The 24,424-nt window shown below is 42.2% G+C and overlaps 1 protein-coding gene across 1 annotated transcript; it reads left to right on the top strand.

Moving 5' to 3' along the window:
• The first annotated feature begins 22,457 nt into the window (after positions 1-22,457).
• On the top strand, positions 22,458-23,246 carry LOC131317326 (uncharacterized). The gene is made up of 2 exons (XM_058346884.1): positions 22,458-22,805; positions 22,932-23,246. The coding sequence occupies exons 1-2, from the start codon at positions 22,458-22,460 to the stop codon at positions 23,244-23,246; spliced, it is 663 nt and encodes a 220-aa protein (XP_058202867.1).
• Positions 23,247-24,424: the final 1,178 nt, after the last annotated feature.

Raw genomic sequence — 24,424 nt, 5'->3', positions numbered from 1 at the left:
TGCCTACCAGCGCACCTGTTAGGCATTATTACCAAGCACCTTCACATGGGGCCGCCTACCAGCGCACCTGTTAGGCATTATCACCTAGCACCTTCACATGGTGCCGCCTACCAGCACACCTGTTAGGCATCATTGCCGAACACCCTCTGCCTACCAGCGCACCTGTTAGGCATTATTACCAAGCACCTTCACATGGGGCCGCCTACCAGCGCACCTGTTAGGCATTATCACCTAGCACCTTCACATGGTGCCGCCTACCAGCACACCTGTTAGGCATCATTGCCGAACACCCTCTGCCTACCAGCGCACCTGTTAGGCATTATTACCAAGCACCTTCACATGGGGCCGCCTACCAGCGCACCTGTTAGGCATTATCACCTAGCACCTTCACATTGTGCTGCCTACCAGCACACCTGTTAGGCATCATTGCCGAACAGACTACCTGGACCAGGGACTTCACATGTCACTGGTCCCTGTCAATCACTTGGTTGGCTTCACTTCACATATCAGTGGTCCATATCGCCGAACAGAATACTTGGACCAATAACTCCGTGTGTTACTGCTCCTTTAACAATCTCCTGGTCCAATAACTTCTCATGTTTTACTGGATCTTGACTCTGTACAGTCTTTCTGGACCAATGGCTTCTCATGTCATTGGTCCATATTGCCGACCACCGTCTTGCACGGCGACTGTCTCTATTGTACTTATACCATGGTCCTACGTACCACGTGTTCAAGCCTGTACGGGAAGAACCCCCTACAATTGCTCCCCAGCTTTACTTGCCATTTTTAACTCGAAATGACGAGCAAAGCTTCCTTATAACCGAGCAAAAAATCACTTTGCTCGCTATTTGCTCAATCCCAAACACAAATTCGGTGCAACTTTCATCATCAAGCCAGGCAAAACGTTTCATCGTTTGGGCTGGACAAGCTTTTCCTGCCCTTTTTACACGTGGCGCAATTCATACTGGCCACAGTAAACGTGAATGAACACCCTTCAGGGAACGGAACGTCCAAACGGTGTCTAGGGTGAATTTTCACATATGCCACCCCTTCTTATTAGGGTATATTTGTGTTTTTCGTCCCATTTCAAACCCTCATCTCGCTTCCTAAGTCCTCCTCTGTAAAAGGAAGAAAGGCAATTCCCATTATTGAAGCATTGCTCATCGTCTCAAGAACCTTCCTTTTTGCACCAAGTTGACTCAATCTTAACTTCGCAAGACTCTGTTTATGCCTAGGAATTCTCTGGCTGTACATGTTGCCATCTGCTAAGTTCATTCATTTTTCGCAATTTCCCAGTATTTGATTATTGCTTTGGCCCAAAGTTTTCTCGTACTCAGGGAATTCCTAGCAATGTTCACTACTTTAGAAGTACTCGTACTCATCCCAATTCTTGGCCGAACATGGCCGTTTCGGTTATTACTCAATGCCAAGACCTAAGTGCGTTTGGACTTGATTTAGGTCTTATATGTTGCCAATGCCTAGGTTTCCTTTGCACCTAGCCTACCTCAGGTTCAGCTCGTAGCCAAGGCTTAAGTTTGCTTGGACTTTGTCTATTTTGGCATTCCTCACTATCCTGGCCTAAGCATACTCGCTTTTAGCCAATCCACTATTGTGCCTAGGTCTATGTCGTACCTAGCTTATCTTAGGCCTTACTCGTATCGGAGTAATGTTCACTTCTCAGGCCCCAAACTTCTTCGTGCTTGGGCCTTTATCTGACAATCTTCTCTTGTCATGATTCAAGCAATGTTCGCTACTCGGGCCTTAAACCTCTTCACGTTCGGGTCTTAGTTTGTGCACGATGCACCCATATCCTAAGTTGTTTCGTACTTAGTTATATTCTGACATTTTTCACTATAAAGACTAGGTGTATTTACACATAGCCATTTTTAGAGCAATATTGACTGCTCGGGGCCTAAGCGCATGCATGCTTAGACCCACTTACGTATACTAACGATGTTATTGTTCAAAGCAACATTCTCTGCTCAGACCCCAAACCTCTCCGTACTGGGGTCTACTTTTGACATTCTTCGTTGTCATAGTTCAGGTTTATTCGTACCTATTTTCAATTTAGCTTGTAGTCACCCAAGTTTTCGTGCTTGGTTACTTTTCAATTCTAGGCACTTAATTCTGCCTTTGTTTATGCTTGACATAGCCAAATACAATGAAGTTTTTTCGTACTTGTACTGTTTGAGCCTATCCATGTCGGCGAATCATCTAAGTTCATTCGTACTTAGGTAGCAGCCCAAGTGCATTCATACTTGGATTTTCTCAGCATTATTCGGTGCTGTCGGACTGAGTGTATTCACACTTAGCCAAATCTCAACATTGTTCGTTGCTTTTTGCGAGGCAAATTTCCTTTAATCGCCTTTTGCTAGCCCTATTCGCGGCCAAGTTCGTTCACACTCGGTAGATACTTCGCAATCTTTATTGCTCTAGCATAACTGTTTTAGTCATTATCCAAGCTTATTCACACTTGGTATGCCTAAGTATATGCATACTTAGGTTTTGCTCGTACTTGTTCAAACTCGGTGAACTATCTAAGTTTGTCCGTACTTAGCTTCCTTTTAGTATTATTCATTTCTTTTGGCCTAAGTGTCTTCCTACTTAGCCAACCGTTGCTTTCGGACTAAGTGTATTCATACTCAGCAAGTCTTCAGCAATATTCGTTGCTATAACCTAAGTTTTCTCGCACTTAGCAATATTTTGAGTTCAATCATACTCGATTGGATTTCGGCACCCTTCATGGTCTTGGCCGAAGTTTATTCGCACCGAGCCGGATTGTGAGTTTGATCGTGTTCAACGAATATTTCTGATGAATGCTTTTGCTCCCCAGCATGGAGGCAAAGTGTCCTTAGCATGTTCTTGCCAGGACCTCTTACTAAGTAATCCCATTACTTTACGTTATTTTGACTGATGGCCCTTCGTGGACAAAGTATACCGTGCTCGGATGCCAATCGTAGCTGCCCAAATTTCATGTGAGCTTATTAAGTTTTTCATACTTCTCAATCTTATCTATCTCATACATAAGGTTAAGTTTTTCATTCTTAGCTACCTCTGTGCCTAAGTGTTTCATACTTGGCAACTCTCAAGCATAGTCAACAGTCGCGCATGACTCAATCTCCTACTTGTTCATGCACATATAACTAAGTGTTATTAGTAAACCGTTCTATGCGCATTCGAGCATAAACGTAAATGTTTCATACTTAGCAAGTTCCTAAGTTTCTCATACTTAATATTGTTGTGCTTACATGCACACACCCTAGTTTCGTGTGTTTATTCATACACATCTAAGCATTTGTACTTAGTCGGGTTTGTGTGTTTCTTCGTACACCTCAACCATACTCAATCCTTACCAGATTTATTTATGGACCTAGGCCCTTCGTGCCTGGCCAATTTCGTGTGTTCATTCATACACACTTTTTGTACTGTGCTTGCTCGCCCAAGCGTTTGGCAAACTTGTGTGTTTATTCGTACACAGTTAAGTATTTCATACTTTAACAAATTTGCGTGTTTACTTGTACACGTCTAAGTTTCTCACACCTCTAAGTTTTTCATACTTAGCAAATTTGTGGGCTTGTTCGTGCGCGCCTAAGTTTTTCTGACTTAGCTATTATTTCGTATATAGTATGGTATACCCAACCACTACTCCCCAATATGGGAACGAAAAGTTCCTTTCTTTTTGGAACCATATTCGATCATAGTTAACACAATCAAACTCAATTGTCATTATCAAAAAGAGAATGTTATTCGTAACTCAAACTCAAAGGAATGTTATTCAACCTTTGCAACTAACTTGTAGTTTAAAAACATAACAAATGAATTTTATTCGTAACTCCCCATCATCACGTAATGTTTATCGCTTAAGCCTAAGTGTCTTCGTACTTAGCCATATTTTAAGTTTGTTCGTACCCAATCAATCTTTGGCACTACTCATTGCCATGGCCAAAGATTATTCGCACCTAGCCAAGTTTTGAGTTTGATCGTACTCAATCGGACTTGGGCATTACTCAATGCCATGGCTTAAGTTTATTCACACTTTAACCAAATTCTGAGTTTAATCGTACTCAATCAAATTTCGGCATTATTCATTGTCATGGCCTAAGTTATTCATACTTAGCCAATTTCTGAGTTTGATCGTACTCAATCGAATTTCGGCATTATTCATTGCCATGGCTTATGTTTATTCACACTTATCCAAATTCTGAGTTTAATCGTACTCAATCAAATTTCGGCATTATTCATTGCCATGGCCTAAGTTTATTCATACTTAGACAAATTTGAAGTATGATCGTGCTCGATCGGATTTAGGCATCATTCATTGCCATGGCTTAAGTATATTCATACTTATCCAAATTCTGAGTTTAATCGTACTCAATCAAATTTCGGCATTATTCATTGCCATGGCCTAAGTTTATTCATACATAGCCAATTTCTGAATTTGATCGTACTCAATCGAATTTCGGCATTATTCATTGCCATGGCTTAAGTTTATTCACACTTATCCAAATTCTGAGTTTAATCGTACTCAATCAAATTTCGGCATTATTCATTGCCATGGCCTAAGTTATTCATACTTAGCCAATTTCTGAGTTTGATCGTACTCAATCGAATTTCGGCATTATTCATTGCCGTGGCTTAAGTTTATTCACACTTAACCAAATTCTGAGTTTAATCGTACTCAATCAAATTTCGGCATTATTCATTGCCATGGCCTAAGTTTATTCATACTTAGCCAAATTTGAAGTATGATCGTGCTCGATCGGATTTAGGCATCATTCATTGCCATGGCTTAAGTATATTCATACTTATCCAAATTCTGAGTTTAATCGTACTCAATCAAATTTCGGCATTATTCATTGCCATGGCCTAAGTTTATTCATACTTAGCCAATTTTTTAGTTTGATCGTACTCAATCGAATTTCGGCATTATTCATTGCCATGGCTTAAGTTTATTCACACTTATCCAAATTCTGAGTTTAATCGTACTCAATCAAATTTCGGCATTATTCATTGCCATGGCCTAAGTTTATTCATACTTGGCCAATTTCTGAGTTTGATCGTACTCAATCGAATTTCGGCATTATTCATTGCCATGGCTTAAGTTTATTCACATTTAACCAAGTTTTGAGTTTTTTCGTATTCATTTGTATCTTTCTTAAGTCATATTCGTACTTAAACTTGAAAAACAACAAGTTTTCAAATTTCATTTTTGGATGCACACTCTCCTTGCTCCCCAGTATGGAGGCAAATTAAGTGACTTTGAGTCCATACTTAGCTTATTCGCGCTAGGACCAAACACAAATAAAATTTTCATAATTATGTCACAAAGCCACTCATAGCTGAAATACTTTCTATGGAATTCTGATCATAATTCCCCTATAGAAACTCGTAGCTAATAAATCACACTAAGCAATAGTTTCTACAGAATTCTATTCATAATTCTCCTATAGCAACTCATAGCTAAAATATAAATTACAATAAGTAATTCCACTACTTATCTGTATATTCCATGGCATTGGCATTGGATTCCCATCCGAGACTTTGAGGCGATAAGCTTCAATCTCAGCTATCTTTGTAACCTTGTATGGTCTCTCCCAGTTCAGACCAAGCTTCCCATTCATGGGATCTCATGTGAAAACTTCCTATGTTTCTCAGCCTTCAGTACTTTGGGCACTTTGTAGCCCGACAACCAAGGCTTCGTATTTATTCAAAGCACTGAGCTTTTATCTGAACAACCAGCTCTAGCATCAGACCCTTAGGAGAGTATATCATAATTCATGCTCCTAAATCCTGGACTGTAAAAATATAATTTTCACTCCTCTTGATCCTGCTCAGTGGATTCCTTCTTACATCGTAATTCCTCCCTCGTGGGTTTATTACGAGCGCAACGTTGTGCAGCAACTGTACACTTCCCAGGTTTCTGTTCGTAAAGGGCTCAGATCTTCGGTTCGTCGCCTATTCAAGCACTACCTGAATTCTCCACCTTTCGTAGGCATCTCTATAAGTCTTTAATTTCTTGCTCTCGTTTTTCATACACCAAGCAATTTATTCAATATCACATTCTTTCTTTGAGACCCTTCGCAGTCTCGAGAACATTGTGATCGCCTAACAAACTTAGACCGATTTTCCTAATCATCTAACAAATTCAGATAGGCCTTCGAGAGCACCTAACGAATGTGTACTGCTCTACTCGATTGCCTAAAAAACTTAGACAACTCCGTGCAGTTGCATAGCAGATTTAGACTGTTCCACCCAATCAATTAACAGATATTCAGACATCACTGTGTTGATGCCGAGCAGATTCAAACTGCTCCTTATGATTGCCTGGCAGATTTGAACTGCTCTGCACGATCACCTAGCAGATTCAGACTGCGCTGTGCTGATGCCGAGGAGATTCAGACTGCCCCTTAAGATTGCCTAGCAGGTTCAGACTGCGTTGTTGCCTAGCAGATTCAAACTGCGCTGCGCTAATGTCGAGCAGATTCAGACTGCTCCTTAAGACTGCCTAGCAGATTCAGACAGCGCTATTGCCTAGCAGATTCAAACTGCACTGCGCTGATGCCGAGCAGATTCAAACTGCTACTTACGATTGCCTTGCAGATTTGAACTGCTTTGCGCGATCACCTAGCAAATTCAAACTGCGTTGTGCTGATGCCGAGCAGATTCAGACTGCTCCTTAAGATTGCCTAGCAGATTCAAACTGCTTTATGTGGACGCCTAACAGGTACAGGTTGCTCTTCGCGATTGTCTAGCAAATTTGGATTGCTCTGCACAATCGCCTAGCAAATTCTAATACGCCTTTGTGGCTGACTAACAAGTTCAGATCGCTCTTCGCAATCACCTTGGCAATTTGGACTGCTTTGACTTCCATCTCAGCATCTTGATGTGCTCCCCCAATCCTAGGAGCATACAATACTGAAGGACTTGCTCATAGCCCTACTAAGTGCTTTCTTCGGAGCACCAGAAAAATGTGTCCTCTCCTTTTCCCTCTTGGATCATCCTCCATTCGTGGAGTCTTTACGCTTCAAGAAAACATTGTTGATCTCAGAGAATTACTCCGTTTCCCACAGACGGCGCCAATTGTAAGGGGAAAAAATCCGCTTATTATTCTTTCAACATCTCCTAAGATCAACGTGCATGCCTTCTTGCCGGAACCCTAATTCGTCGTCGGAACCCTAATCTACAAAACAGACAAGGGGTGAGTGCACCTTTGCCTCTCGTGGCAAAGGCCCTCCGATGCTTAAGTTAGTATCACGTACTTGCAGAGAAACCCTAATTATCAGTAGGAAATATCGAATAATGCAACGTATTACGTACCTCGCTTCATGGGTGTTACTTCTTATTTATAGATGTAGACTTACTTGTCCTCCAAGTCTCCTTTTCTGCCTAAGATTCCAACATCATTAGGAACCCTGGCCCATATGGAATTCCCTCCCATATGGTAACTCAATTATAATCCCTTTATTCATGGGACACTTGCCTATGGGAGGTTCTAGAAAGGAAATCCTACGTGATAGGCAAGTGTCCCATGAATAAAGGGATTATAATTGAGTTACCATATGGGAGGGAATTCCATATGGGCCAGGGTTCCTAATGATGTTGGAATCTTAGGCAGAAAAGGAGACTTGGAGGACAAGTAAGTCTACATCTATAAATAAGAAGTAGCACCCATGAAGCGAGGTACGCAATACGTTGCATTATTCGATATTTCCTACTGATAATTAGGGTTTCTCTGCAAGTACGTGATACTAACTTAAGCATCGGAGGGCCTTTGCCACGAGAGGCAAAGGTGCACTCACCCCTTGTCTGTTTTGTAGATTAGGGTTCCGACGACGAATTAGGGTTCCGGCAAGAAGGCAAGCACGTTGATCTTAGGAGATGTTTAAAGAATAATAAGCGGATTTTTTCCCCTTACAACTTTCACTCACTAGCAACACACATCCATCCATCAAATAACCTTTCAAGCTCAATCATTCCATTCAAACCCTAAAACCAAAGGTATAAAACATTTGAACTACATTCTGTTTTGATCCCTGAGGGGGGCTGGCATGGTTAAGGCTGGTAATCAATACCAAGTCCTGGTGATAAGCACCCGATAATGCCATTAAGGGTGCGCTAAGTCTTTAGTTTAGTTAATTTCATCACTAAATTAGTTGTTTTATTTACTTTTGTATATAAGGTTTTTTTAAGATATTTCAGGAAAATGTGCAAAAAAGTTATTTTTAATGCCGTGGATGACCCTCGAGGGCAGCCAAGCCCCAAAAGCTAAAGCCAGGAAGATCCGGAGGTGACCTGACGACATGGAAGGCAAAGAAGAGAACCGAAGAGCAAATACTGGAGCTAAAGGCTTCAGTACCGATACCAAGTCAGCAGAGGTATAAGGACGCAGCTAAAGGCTTCAGTACCGATACTAACTCAGCAAAGGTATCGATACCGAGAGGGTTAGAAGAATTAGTTTGATGAGCTCGCTATTGATACCAAGTCAGCAGATGTATCGGTACCGAGGGCCTTCGGAGCAGAATTTTTAGGGCATCTTTAGGGATATTTTGTACAAAAATGGGGCGCGATATAAATTCACTGTGATGTCACAAATCAAAACAACTAGATTTTATTGCATTTCTAGATCTAGACTAGGATTTCTTTTCTTGTTGCTTCCTTCATTGTTCTTAGTGTTTTTGCTTAAATCTAGCATTTTTTACCTTAGATATTTGTAGTTTGTTATTTTGTTCTTCATTAAAGTTGTAGCTATGCTCTCGATCAATCATAATCTCAAGTTTATTTCAAGTTTTGTTGATTAAATATGTTTACTAGATTTTGCCTTACTTCTATCTCTTTAGATATGAGTGAGTAGTTTATAAGGCTTGGTCACGGGGTGATTGGCATCTCATGGCTTGAGTTTATATTATTTTTCTCATCATAAAGTTTCAATCTTTGGTTCGAAAATCAAATTAGTTCGGGTTAGTTTGTTAAATTGCTGAGGTGTTAACCTCCTTGATTATGTGTAGTCAAGAGCGTGTTGCTTGCCACACATGATGCTTGGAGCTCTGTCACTCGAGGCGTTTGCCAAGTGAATTCTAGAACTCTCTCGGTATTCGAACCACATTTCTTCCGGGATGAGAACCTTAGTTGTGTATCTCAAATCGAGTAATAGGATGAAAAGAGTGATTTGACTTGAGTCGTGGGTGTTAGGATCTCCTATACCTAGCCTTCTGTTTTATATTAGTTTAATCTTCGTTCAATTTAGCCGTTTATTTTTTTACTACTTAAAGTAAAACAAAGTTGGCTGTCTAAAGGCCGAAAACCTTGCTTATATCTAGAAATCCATCCGTGCCATAACAAATATTCCCTTGGGTACGATACCTGATCTTCCGAATTATTATGCTTATCTCGACGTATTAAACCCTACGCTTAGGATGTTATTCCATTATATCGAAGCACCTGGCCCTAAAGCTAGCAAAGTTTCAAAAACCGTAGTGGCAAGGACCAGTGCGCGCCGGTCCATAGCACGTGTGCGCCACTCTGTGGCTGTGCGTGCAGATCTTGTGTGGGGCCTAGGGTCTTGTTGTTTTATGCTCTCTTTTGTATACACACCACTACAAGCTTGCTAAAAATCAGTTTACTACTTTTCTTTGTTAAAATTGTTAGTTTTATTTCAACAAGCATATCTGCTATTATGGATTACCATTGGGGTCTTTCTAGACATGTCCCAAAATCCAGAAACATGTAGACCATGCACTGGTTTGTTGACTCAAACATGCGCGCAACAATAGTCTACTTGCGCGCGCAGGTCTAGTCTCAACTAGTGGCTGGCTTTTGCATGGGTAACTAGGCTTTGGCCTCTGTTTTTTATCCCCACACTATTTATGGGGTGTTTTATTCATTTGGTGGCTTTGTAGCCCATTCAAACTGTCCATAACTGTATATTAACTGCTTATAAACTGCGTGGTTTGTCCTGGGTATGCACTAGTCATTTCTAGTGCCAGAGGATTGAAAATAAGAGCTGTGGGTTTGAACCTACTGGCGCGCGCGAGTCGTGGTGTAGCGTGCGCAGGTTAGATCAACATGCAGTGAGTTGATCAGTGCATGCTGGTTTCCTCCTACACACGGCTTTCCAAAACCGTGGCCTTCCAGTCTGTTTAAACTCCCACAGGAACCTGTTTCATCCTATACTAATTGTTTCAATAAGCAAGCATGCCATCTATCACATCCTGCAAATTTGTTACAGTTTTAATCCCCTTAAACTATTCCCCTGCCCTAATTGGCTAAAAGTTGATTAATGAGAAAGAATCATGAACATTTTACAAATGCCCGAGTAGAGGCCGATCTCCGGATTGGGCAAGAGGAGTACCTTAAAACCTTTTCTCTCTCATAACCTGGCTCTCGAAGCTCAGATATCAAGGTGACGACGGACCAGTCTACAAGCCTTTTTCAAATCAAACAATGCGGGAAAACGTTTCAAGTTCAGTTCCTTGGGTGGCAGACCTTCAAACCCAAGTGGTGACTCTGGATTGCGTGTTTTGCCGCGCTCTAAAAATGGGTGCACCCGCTTATCAAGATCAATTTTCAGGGCGTGTGCCCACAATTGGATGCGACAAAATTTCCAATAAATGCAAAATAAACTTATAACAATCTTATTAGAATCCATAAATTCATCATATACACTAAAATTATCATATTCGATAAATTTCATGTTGCTGCGTTATTGTAAATTTATTGAATATATAACAATTGTATCATAATTTCTAAATTCGTTACATTCAACAAATTGCCGTATTTGTATTCAACAAGTTAATTCTTTTTTTTATTTATAGTTTGATAGTTTTATGATTTTGTATTTATGTTTAAATTTTGTTTTGAGATTCTTAGGGTAATGAAAATATGATAGAGAAGATTAGGAGAGAGAAATAATTAAAAAAGATTAGGTGAGAGAAAGATTTAAAAAATTGGAGAGAGAACTGGGATAATTAGAAAAGATCGGGAGAGAGAAAGGGTAATTTAGGATTTATTTGAATTTGAGGATGTAAAGAAAAGTTTTAGAACCCATTAGGATGGAGACTTAAGAATTTATATAGGATAGGACCCCTATTTAAGTTCCCAAAATAATAACAATACTCCAAGAGGATTATTAAGCCAAACTATTGCTCAGTCGTCCATAAAATACTCTTAGAGCAAGTCCAATGGGAATGAAAAAAGGATCAATTGTATGCATTTTTAACTAACAACTCCGAACTCCCAAGAATATGTTACGTTCATTATTTAATGAGGAGTATATAACCCCCAACTCGATTGTCATATGTTTAACCTCCGAGCACATTTTTTATTTTGTGAAATTTTTTGCATTTGTGCAACGAAAAAGTTGCAAATTCCATTTCAAGTGCCACGAAAGAGTTGCCAATACTATTTCAAGAAAATAGTCTAGTGTAACATCTTGGTTTAAATCTTCATCTCTTTAACCCCTTGGGACACATTTATTTTTGATCTTATGAAATCTTCTGCATCTGTGCAACAAAAGAATTGCGAATGCCATTCTGAGTACTATTTTTTATGGGTATCCAAGTAAAGTATGGTTTTTTTTTTTTGATCCTCAAGTAAAGTATGGTTGAATCACCCTTTTCAAATATTCATTCTATTCTTCTTCTTCTTCTTCTTTTTATCAGAAGCACAAATTGCATTAAATAAAAGTCATCTAGCACTTACAAATATTTCTATTTAAAAACAGACATAAGGACCTACAACCAAGCCCGAAGTAAGAGACAAGCTAATGTCTAAATCCTAAACGCAAGTCTTGAGCTCTCACCACAATCGACAATTAAAATTTGGCAACGAGTGGGGTTAAAAATCCAGACACTAAGTTGCCTTAGGGAGGCGTAGAACCATAACAGAGCCTAGAACGAAAGCCGATGGAAATCCCAACCGTGGAGATGCTATCCACAAAGCCAATTGCTGGCAGGCTGATAAATGCCAAAATACACATATTTTGGCCCTCCAAACTACATTTATTAGTCATTTATTCTTGTTACTTTATAATTATTTTGTTATTTTTTCTATTTATAGGTTGCTCGAGCTCGGTTTCCAATAATTTAGATAAAAAGAAGAATTTATGAAAGTTTTGGATCAAAATGCAAAGTCATTCGAAGTTGAATGGCTAATGTCTTATAATGTGAAGTTCAAGGGCATTTTATGTTATTAGGGGATTAAAACCCTACTCCTATATAAGACCAATTATACTGTTGATTTCGGCAGCTTGGGAAAGAGGTGGAAAAGGCAGAAAAGAATTGACGAAACGAAGTTGGTGTTCTCAAACATGGAGATTAAACTAAGACTGTTCAATTCTCTCCTTTCCATGGGCAACTAATCATCTCTCTTAGGGTGTGATGAAACCCTAACCAAGTAATTATGTTTTTATGTTAAGTTTGGGATTCGATTATCGAAACGACGGTTGTATAACTCCAAGACTTGTTTTTATGATTCACTCTTATTCTTCCAATCTAGTATTATGTATTTGTTTTCTGTGATTGCAAATACATAGTTGTACAACGATATTCTTTGTGCATGAAATTTATAATTAGAATAATCTATGCCTAGGAAAGACGAATTGTGCCCCAGATTAATTAGTTATAGAATCAAAGACGATTTGTGCCAACCGAAGATAAATTATGTCCAGTTTTCAATCACATGCAATTTTCTTGGCGATATCATTAGGGCTTGTAGCTTTTAGTGAATCAATGTCATTTTAGTCGTTGGTTTCTTAAATTAACATAATCGCGTGGTTACGATATTAGGATGGATTCAAAACCCTAAGACCTTTTTCCATATTTGAATTCAACATCTCTCTTGTTTTTAATTACTTCGATAATTTTAGTTAACAAAACTCCAATCACTCTTTCTTGAATTGAATTAAGAATCAATTTTAGAAATAAATAACTTAGCCTCTTGATCTCTGTGGTACGATACCTATACTTAAACCACTATTCTATTTGAATTGAGGTTTTCGCTCAATTTTAATTAATTATTTTTTGTGTAAAAAACGACCTACCACACGCCCCTGTCAAAAGGGCACAAAACACCGACGAGTAAATGTCGACAGATGAGTCCTCACTGACACGAGCAATGGCATGGACGCCACTTCGGTGCAAGCCCCTACTGTCACAATGAACACTGGCGCGACCACGACGAGACTGGATAACACTCTAGGACCACAGACGCACAACAAAAAACAAACAGATTAGTTACCCACCACCGCCTGAACACCAGATTGGGAAGACCAACCCAGAAGACACAGCTGGCATGGAAAACAAGCCAAAAACCACAATAAAAACAGCAAAAAAACAAAAACAAAAACAAAGACCTATCTATACATGATCTCCACCTTATTGCCCAACAAGCCGTCAGCTGAAACCTCGATGCCGAAAAACTCAACAACCTCAAAACTTTCAGACCGGTGAGGAGCCAAAACATCTAGTAAAAAGAGAGAGGGAGGAGACAAAAAGATAGGGGAGGAGATGGAGGGAGGAGTTGGAGAGAGAGGCGGCACCCACCCACTGCGGCTAGAAAACTAGAGAGAGAGAAAAGCGTTAAGTAAATGACCCTAAAATTCGAGCTCAAGCTCGAGCTTGGCCTGGTTAATTTATTTGTGTAGCCTCTTTAAACGAGTAACGAGTTGAGCCTATACAAACAAGCTAAGCTTTTGATGGTTGATTACCAAACGAGTTGAGCCGAATTGAGCCTTAACAAGCCAAGCCACGAGTTACTTACAAGCAGTTTGGTTCGTTTGCAACCCTAATTACAAGGCACATTACACGAATTGCAAAATCAGGATATGGTCTGATATCTCGATTCTCCAAGACACAATGGCACTAACAGCATTTGAGATCTTAGAGTAGTGGTAACCATGGACTTCTATCAGAAGGTTGCAAATTCCTTTCACTCCAAATGTCCAAAAATTTTATTTTTGTGTATAAAATCGGGTGCGCCCTTTTTGGAAAAGCGAGGCGAAACGCTACAATTCAGAGTCGCCACTCAGGTTTTGCGGTGAATCACCCAAGGAACCGAACTTGAAACGATTGCTACGTTGTTTGATTTTGAAAAGGCATAGATTGATCCGTCATCACCTTCGATATCCGAGGTTCGAGAGCCAAGTTACCAGAGGGGAAGGGTTTTACGGCACCCCTCTCGCCCAATCTGGAGATCGGTCTCTACTCGAGTATTTTGTAAAATATTTGCATTTTTCTCTCATTAATCATTTTTTAGCCAGTTAGGGCGAGGAAACAGTAAAAGGGGATTACAACTGTGGCAAGTTGCATTTATGTGACAAAATGATGGATGATTTATTGAAACAATGAATAATAGATTGAGAACAAGCATCTGTGAGCATTTAGGTAAACTAGAACACACTGGTTCTATTCTCAACCCTCTGGGCTCTGGAAAGGACCAATGCACACCCATGTCACGCCCTCAATTTTCAACATAAATAAATAATCCATTTCATGAAAATGATCCTCGCATAGTATAGATAATACCCAAAAGAGAGTTTCCAATTAACCACTTATAAACCAAGTCTCCAAGTTTAAAGATTTACAACAATGGTACTACGGCCTAAATTCCATAGTTAGTCAAAGACGGTAAATCTAGAGGTTACATAATATCTGAAATTTAAAAGGCTTCAAATGAATTTACAATTTCATCTTTCCAAGAGATCATACAAAAGACGATGAAATCACTTTTTGGGCGGCTTTCAAAAGAGATGAGAACAAGCATGCACACCATGCACTCCGCGTCAAGGTCCTTGAGATACACTTGAAAATGATAGGTTGAGCTACACTAGCCCAATAGGAAAATCTCTACAAACTTTATATGCAAATGAGAAGATTTGAACATAAAAGAATGAAGTCTGAGACAACGAAGGAGAATGTAACTAACGCAACTTCATGGAGGGAACTCAAGACTCGAGGGGCACTTCACTTGTCATTAATTAATCAATTACCATCTTCTATGTGTCCTTATTGACCAAACTCCATCTCATGTGCTTTTACATTAAAGGACTTACATTATGGGTCTTGAGAACTCTGTACGTCTCTCAGAAATCTCCAACGTGAGTCCAAGTAGCTCATTTTCTATTGACTCATCAATAGTAAACTTAAGAAACTTTCTGGGTCTTAGGGCCCCATATACCCATAATACGTTCCGGGTACTCATGACCCCGTACATCTATTTCACATTTCGGGTCTTAGGGCCCACATACCCATAGTACATTCCGGGTGCTCATGACCTCGTACATCCATTTCACATCATTTGTATCGCTTTTCATCCTATGTATTTCCAAGACTCTAATTTCAAGAATGTAAATGAGAGAGAGATATTGATATTAAGTAGGTGGTTCACCTATCAAATTGCATTGCAGTTTTGTTCCTTGACTCATTATCTCAACTCGCTCCTTGTACTGCATGGCATCAATTGTCAAGTACCGAACCTAATAATAATCCCATGACGCACCACCGCTAAGTTCTAAACGAGAATCTATAGAACGAATACCAAAGGAACATAGGATGATCAATCAAGACGAAGCACGAAGATACAAGTTACCATATTCTCTTCCGAACCACCAAACAAACCCCTATCGACCACCCAAGCGCCCACACCATACCTTTTAGCTTACGATATTTAATAACGACTCCGTGGTACGTCCACCAATCCACCAATCACTACGTCACGCCATGGCGCTTAATAAGTCCATATCGTTCATTGAGACATGCCATAACATCTATTTCAATCGACAAAGAGCATAAATAATATACGAGTATCCTAATCATTTAATTCTACACTTTTCTAAGCTACGACGAGGGCCCAAAGTGATCGATTGGTCAATGCATCTTTCGAGGTACGAACCATCAAGTTTGGAAGTGATTTGAAGCTATTTCAAAGGTGTTTGAAGTGTTAGGGGTTCAAACGGGCATGAGAAGAAACAACTGAACCAAATCTGTCTGGAACAGAAGAGGGGTATTGATACCCTTGATCAAGGTATCAATACCTGGCCAGAGTTTGGTCCAGAGGAGAGTGGGGTATCGATACCCCTTTTGAGGGTATCAATACCATAGAGTTTTTCTGTAAATTTTAAGCTTTTCAACAACGAAATCCCAACAACAAACGACGAATCAAGGCGTGATCAAGGCACATAATCAACCCATAAACACATAAAGAGAGTAAGAAATCCCTACCTCAAGTGGTTTGAACGAGACCCAAGTGATTGATTGAAGTCCAAGTGATTTCTAGACTTCCAAAGCTCCGAAATCAACCAAGAACTTCCCTCCAAGCTTGACCCACGAAATTTTGAGCTCGAGAAAGCGATTGGAAGACCGAAGGGTGGTTGATCTTTGAGGTTCTTGGGGTCTTGGAGGAGGTTTTGAGTGAGAGGAGGAGAGAGGGACGGTAGAGAGAGAGAGAGAGAGAGAGAGAGAGAGGATGGGAGATATATAATCTCCTACACACACACACCCACCCTATATATACTCCTATATCCTATAATCACACACCCACTCCCTCAAGTTTCAATTCCCTCATTTCAATCCCTAATTCAAATAACCACCAAATAAACTGTATTATCCTAATTAGCCAATTAATAAACATTTCAAATAATTAAAAATTTTATGGGTCTCTACACCCAGGACAAAACCACGCAGTTCACAAAGCATATATTAAGCAATTACAAGTAGATGAAATGGCTTTGAGCCACAACATTAGACATAACACCCCATAAACAGTGTGGAGAAATAAACAAAGGCCAAGACTAAGCTATCATGCAAGAGTCAGCCATTGGACCATGACAAAACTGTAGTACACCGGTCATAAGGGACCGTACGCCAATTACTTCATTTTGTTCAATGCTTGGCTTTGCATCATCTGGGCTCTAGAACATGACCAGTAGGATTCCAGAGGCCTTTTAAAGCAGAAATAACAAATGGACATCTATGCAGTACCAAAACAGAACGTAGTAAACTGGTTATTTGCATGTAGTAAGGTGTCAAAATATAAAGATGAACAGAAAATGGATGATAGATGATCCCTACGCTAGTCTTGTGCGTATTGCCATAACTGGCGTACGGTTTGAATCTACTAGCGTGCGCCACTTATCATCACATACGGTCCTTGAAACCTTGCCAGCTTTAGGGCCAGGACTGGTATTGATTACCAGCCTTGACCCTGCCAGCCCCCTTCAGAGATCAGAACAGAAAGTTTACAAAAGGTTGTATACCTTTGGTTTTGGAGCTTAATGGATTGTTGGTGCCTAATGGATTGTTGGTGCCTTGAACTTGAAGTATGAGAGATGGATGATGAATGTGAAGGTGCAAAGAGAGTGTGGAAAGGCTTCTTGCTTACTCTTTCAAGTGATAAGGAGAGAGAAAGAGCAAGAAACCAAGAGGAATAGAGAGAAAAAGAGGCTCGGAGTCTTAATGAGAGTAACCTTGTGAACACCTTTGCATATAAATGAAAGGGGGGTATTTATAGGCAAGGAAAGCAGGGGAGAAGGTTGGTAATCAGGCTGGTTGGGGCTGGTTAGGTTTAGAGAGGGAGCCTCCCATGCATTAAATGCATGGGACTAGTTGATGGATGTTGTAGGAGAGAAAGGGGAACGACTCTGCAGGTTTGCAATCATCAGGGGGCTGTTCATCGTACTGGGTGGCCGCAAAAGTCTCAAGCACGTGGTTGAATAGTGACGATTTGACCGACTTTGACTGGCGTATGCCAGTGTTTGACCTGGGTGCGCCAGTGAAAACTGGGTCAACGGTCGATGACTGACACATGGCAGTTTATTAGCGCACGCCAGGATAGCACCAACGTAAGCCAGTAGGGTTTTGCTGAGGCCATTTGATTTCGGTTCGAAGGGTTTGAAAGAGTTTCGACGACGGTTTGAAAGAGGTTCGGAACGCTCAAAGCTCAAACATACCAACAGTCTCAAGATGTTCTTGACCTTAATCATCATCGGGGAATCAAAGACCGTAAGTAAACTAATCTGGACAATCCAGAATAGGCTGTTTACAGTAGCCCCCCTTTGACAGCACTTGGAGCAACATTGACTAGGTACAAGTAACGTCAAATGTCCCACCCCATCCCGAATAACACCATGCCAAATTATTTTCCAAATGGGATGGACACAAGCCTGGCCCTGCTCAAAAAGTAAATAAAAACACCAACCAGGTGTCCAACACATAAAAAAAAACTTAACTTGCATATATATGGAAATAATTGTCGTACAAGACGTGCTCACAGATATTTACAACATATACAGGCTCCAAAAATAGGCACATAACCAAAAGAGTCAAAAAGCTAGACCACTATATCAACAACTCCTGTATAGACTCTGCAGTGGACCCGCGTGCCGTCACGCACCTGAAAAGAAAGTACTGTGGCGGTGTGAGCTATCAACATGCTCAGTGAATGTCCTTATCCATAATAAGAGAAGCAATATGATAAGTGCTTAAGAAAATTAAGCGACAATATTCAGCTCAGCAAATAACTTTCCACTTTTTTTTAGCAACTCATACAAATATATATATAGGCCCTTGGCCATGGCTATCTCAGCACCAACATAGTACTCATAACGCCACTAAGGCAATATTCATAATCACGCCACTAAGGCGATATACTTTATGCCACTAAGGCAATACTTGTCACGCCACTAAGGCAATATCATTCTTGCCACTAAGGCTATAATACTCACAATGCCACTAAGGCCATATTCTTAACACCACTAAGGCTATATAGCAAATAACTTCAAGCCAAGCATGATTATCACCATTTACCATTTTTCACAAGTTTTACACATTACCATAATCTTCTGTACAAACAAATAAGTACACCCACCTCGAGGTCCAGCCAAAAAAAGTACCAACACGAGCTCACTCCCTACGTGGAGTCGCGGTGCTCGTTGCCGCTTCCAAACCAGGCATGCAACACATAAATCCATACATGTGAGTATTTGTATAGAGCTGTCCATAAAATTAAACATCAACAACCATTTTCACTATACCCTCTCCTTAACTAAGTATTCCAAATTCCAAATTCCAGCAGCTATACTCAGTTTTTGCACCAAAAGTACACATTTTCTGCAACTAGGTTCTCATTGGCAACACATAGAATCAAATTTCAGCACATACGAAGTAATTTTTGCACTTAAAATATATTTCACATCTTCGAAATCATAGGTTCAACACCTATTTTCTAGTTTCAGCAGTTAAGGATTTGTTTTTCCAGCAAATTCACATTTCCAACTACTATAGGAGTAGATTCCAATCCTATCATTCCACTCCAACCAGCTAATGTATTATACATCAAATTCCTCAAGAAAACTTCAGTTTAAACATCTAGGAAATCAATTCCCAATGCCTACTACATGTGTTTGAGTTCTTAAAAGAATACATGTTTTCATTTATCCAAATCCTACTGTGGGCTACCACAGTCCCGGGTGAGATCGGGGCGGCCCGAAAAACACATACCGCTCCGACTGATCAATTTAAAAAAAATTGAAGAGTCGCCACCCGGATTTGTGGTTCGCCACCCGAGAAACCGTTTTCGATTTGAAAATTGATCGATTTGAATTGAAAACCAGAGATCATTTGAGCATTCAGAAGCCATGTTACGAGAGGGGAAGGGTTTTACGGCACCCCCCTCGCCCGGCGCGATGTCGGTCTCTACTAAACGTTTGTGGGATTTTACAAATGGATTTTGTTTCGTTAAACACGTAGCAGGTATCCACAGGTATGGCAAATAGAAGGTGTATGCTGGTGCTTGTGTACAAGGAGTGATGAAATGATGATGGACACATGCATGATGGCAAAGCTGTATAAACTGCTACTGGCTTCACTCTCGAGCGCTTAAGAGTACTCTCAAGCGCTTTGGAGTTCTACTAACCAAATCCTGCAGAGTTTGTTAGCCACAAATAGGATGCCAAGTAACAGTGTATGCTCGTGCACATGTATGGGGGGGGGGGATTATGTGATGAAAGACAGCAAGGTAACAGGAAATGAAACACTGCTCACTGGCTTCACTCTCAAGCGCTCGAGATCCCTCTCGAGCGCTTGAGAGTGTCTGAACCCCACCTGCACATTCTGTAAGTACTGACAAAACATAATGTAAAGACTGCAAAATGAAATACTATTAAGCAGACCACTGGCTCAGCAGAGGACTTGAAAGACTGAGATAGGACCTCAAATTTTAAAAGAGCAAATTACATATCCATGCATGCAGAAGCTCAGGAAGCACAGAAAACTGGAAAAGTGAAATGCAATGGCATGCATGCACTCCCGAGTGCTTGGGAATATCTTTGAGCGCTTGGGAGTGAGCTACGTGCCAACTTATTCTCAAATAGAAAATGGCACCACTTCATCATGCAAACACCCTTATCTAAATTTTTAACAAGAGAAGATCTTATTTTTAACTTAGGAAAACTTTGTTCTTACTTGAGATTCATAAGAAACATTTCTGTTTTAGAAGAAAAAATGATCTTCTGTGTCTGCATGCCAGAGTAAAACCATTTTATTTAAAAGTGCACTTCACCCCCAACCTGCTGCTTACCAAAATGCCATGCATGGGACTGGAAACAGTCCCGAGCGCTCTGGAGAACTCTCGAGCGCTCGAGAGTGCTTCCAGTAGAGGTTTTGGAAAAACATTATTCATGGATTCTTTGCTCTTGATTTTTCACTAAGGTCTCCCAACCATGCACCCAGCATTAAGGGCTGGGACAGGCTAAGAGACCCCCCTCAGGAAGGAGAACAGCCTCTTGATTTGAACCAAGGATAGAAATATTTCTACCTTTGCTTGACACTTTGCTCCTTGGATGGTTGTGAAAGGTGAATGTTGAGTGAAAAAGACAAGAGATCAGAAGCTAAGAGTGTTCTGGATTTCTTGCCCTTTTCCTTGATGATTTTTTTAAAAAAAAACCTTTGAAGTTGGGAAAGAAGTTTGAGTTTGAAAGCCTTTTCCCTTGAACAAGAGAGAGAAAAGAGGAGGGGTTTAGAGAGAGAGAGAGCATTTTCGTCTCCCTTCTTCAGCAGAAGAACCAGGTATATATATAGAGCATATAACCCATGGTTTTGAAAAAAATGAAATGATTTTGAAATAAACCTTTTTTTTTTAAAGAAAGAAATCTTCAGCTGATATCCTCTCTGACTGAGGCTGAGTGTTGACTCACCTCAGCCGGTTCAAAGGGAATGCAATGATGGCTTGCATGGATAGTGGGAATCTTTTTCACCCATTGGGCACTGGGAGAGATCTCGAGCGCTCGGGAGTGGTCTCGAGCGCTCGGGAGTGGTGTCGAGCGCTTGGGACTTTATTCTCGAGCGCTCGAGAGTGAGCCAGTGCCAGTGGTTTTTGGAAAATAGTTTGGAGCGCTTGGGACAGCTTCCAAGCGCTTGGGAATGATTTTGACCATTTCCTTTTTAAATCCTTTAAGGAGCAACGTCCCAATTGGTACATGGCTTGTTTTGATCCATATTCATCATTGGGGAGTCTCAGAGCCACAAATTAAGGAAAGACAAGTCCAAATTGGGGTGTCTACAGTTGCCCCTCTTTGGACGGCGCTTGGAATATGTTTGGATGCGAGTGTCGCCCAAAGATCGAGACAACCCAATTCGAGCCAAATCAAATCCTCAATTTATGAATCAAATGCAAAAAAGTATATAAGCACTCAATGCATGAGGGTCGTGTCTTTTCAGACTGCCTACGTACCCTATTTGTAGGGATCAAACCAGCATAGTTCTTTGGGGCAAATGCAAACACGTGTGATGCATGCATTTGGAAAGAGATCGACAAATGCCTCGACAATGATAAAGACAAGAACTGGGGCCCATCCATTACTCTATTCGGTGGAAAAAATGATGAAAGAAGTATCACGCGCTGGGTAAAACTTCTTGCGAGTACATTGACAATTGCAGGAAAAAAAATTTTATCGACCACTAAGCAGAACCTTTTGGGTAAAATAGGATGATTCAGAATGGATCACGAAACAAAATCCGCCATCGATTGCTCTGTCTCGACTCGGATTTAAACAGGACTGAGATTGATTTTGCAAAAATTTCTTGAAGGACAATGATCATTAATCAAAGTGTTGTGCATGAGCTTACGAAGGGTAACCAAAAGAGTCAAGCACTGATGACTCACTCCCGAGCGCTTGGGAATGGTCTCGAGCTCTCGAGACCGTCGCTGGGGACCACCGACCCTTCATCTTCTTCTTTGATTTGGGGGTTAAAACTCTGGTTCTCGAGCGCTCGAGAACCAGACCGACGGCCGCTCTTACCTTCTCGACTGCTCTCACCCTCTCACTCTCGATCCTCTCTTAAACCTTTTGCTCTCTCACTCTCTCGACTCTCTCAGCCCTCTCACTCATGACTCTCTCAGCCCTCTCACTCTCTCGACTCTCTTAGCCCTCTCACTCACGACTCTCTCTCTCTCTTGATCCTGCAATGGCAAGGGGGAACGAAGACATGGTGGTCGGCGGTGGCAAAGGGACAGAGGCCGCCGGTCAGGAGATCGGGGTTGGTGCCACAGTGGTGGCAGCCGAGGGGGAAGGTGGCGGTCCAGGGGCGGAGCCCAGCGGCGGGGATGCTACAGTCGGTGCCCCGGTGGTGGCGGCCGCTGGTGACCAGGGAGCTGCGGCCATCGTCGGTGGTGGTGCAGAGGTGGCAGTAGCAGGGGGTTCCGGTAGCGGGGACGGAGGTTCGGACAGGCCTCTCACCCCTACCGTGGAGGAGTTGCTTGTGGCTTCCGAGCGGGCGAGTGACGGGGGACCAGCTGACCTTGGGGGCGAGGAGGTTATCGTTGGGCAGTTCAGCGAGACGGCGATGCTGAGGACGGCGACGGCATTGGAGCCGAGGAGTGGGGATAGCGGGATTGGGTCCTCACGCCCTGTTCCCTTCGTGGACGGGGACTTCTTATAGGGCGTGGAGCCTCGGGGTGTCTTGGACGTGCTCGGTCTCGACTCCGCGGTCGCCGCGGTGCTGAGGGATGCTAGCACGCCTGAGGACCGGGCTTCGGCGTCGCTTTTGGGGGCTCTGCTGAGCGGAGCGGGCTCGGATGCCCAGGAGGTGGTTGTACCGGAGGCGAAAGAGTTAGGAGGGGATAGGGTGGATGCCGAAGCGGCTGCTGAGGTGCGGGTTACCGCGGTAGACGAGGCGAAAGCCTACTTGGAGGAGCGGCGAACCTACTTGGCGAGGGAGCAGCCCGAGTTCACTCCGGCTACTTATGCTCCTTGACTGCACTTCTTTGAGCCTGTGGGGATGCAGCTTACGTCCCCGGCCGCGCCGACTATCCTGAGAAGATGCTCCTCCGGGATCGAGCTTCACAAATCTCCTTTGGGTGGACTACGGTGAGCCTCTGATCACTATCTTTTGTCGAATTTCGCAATTTACTTCGACTTTTATTTCCTGCTTTGAGATCTAATGCTATTTCTTGCTTTGTTGAAACAGCGCACGATGGACGTGTACGGCCACGGGGGCTCAGCCAGCTCACTGGCGCACTTCAGGGCCTTCCCTTAGAGGGTGCGAGCACTGGTGGAGGCAGCAGGGTTCGGACCCTTCGTACAGCTGCTGACGGTGGTGAGGGTGGATCGGGTTGTGCTTACAGCGCTGGTGGAGAGGTGGTGGGACACCACCAACACCTTCCACTTCCAGTTCGGGGAGATGACGATGACGCCCCTCGACTTCGCGGCGATCACAGGGCTCAGGGTTGGCGGAGACCCGATCCCCTACGACTCGAGTCTGGTGCTGGACGACGCAGCTCTGAGGTGGTTCCTTCGGCGCGTGCCACGCCACAGCGGAGGGATGGCAGCTTACGGGCAGTTCGTGGAGTACTGAGACCACAAGCCCGCGACTGACGAGAAGGCGGCCCAGATGGCCCGACGTACCTGTTATACTTGTTCGGGGCTTCTCTGTTCCCGAACAGGCGTAGTCGGGTGCACCTGTGCTACCTAGCGGGTTTGGTGGACCTGGGACAGGCGGGGCGCTTTGACTGGGGAGGTGCTGCTCTGTGCACGCTCTACTGTCTCCTTGGAGCTGTTTCTCGCGGGGTCGGAGACACAGTTGGAGGGTACTGGCGAGTGTTCGAGGTATGATTTTGATTTATTGCTTTTGAATTGCTTTCGACTGCTTTTTGACTTGAATTATGCATTTGAGATTGATTCGACCTGAATTATGAAATTTGCAGCTTTGGGCTTACAAGGTTCTTGGGATGTTCCCGCCCGAGAATACTTGTACGGACCCGAACCTTCTTCCACGCGGCTTAGCCTGGGGTAAGGCGTACCGGAGGGCAAAGGAGTGACGAGGGGAGGTGATGACTTTCCGGCGTTGGCTGGATAACCTGACAGGGGTCGTGGTACGATCGACATCTCTTGCTTTTCTTCCATCAAACTTTTCATAGAGTAGACTTATGAATG

Source organism: Rhododendron vialii, chromosome 2a (assembly GCF_030253575.1).
Source record: "Rhododendron vialii isolate Sample 1 chromosome 2a, ASM3025357v1".
Classification (NCBI taxonomy): Eukaryota; Viridiplantae; Streptophyta; class Magnoliopsida; order Ericales; family Ericaceae; genus Rhododendron; species Rhododendron vialii.
This window is presented reverse-complemented; position numbering and strand designations above follow the sequence as displayed.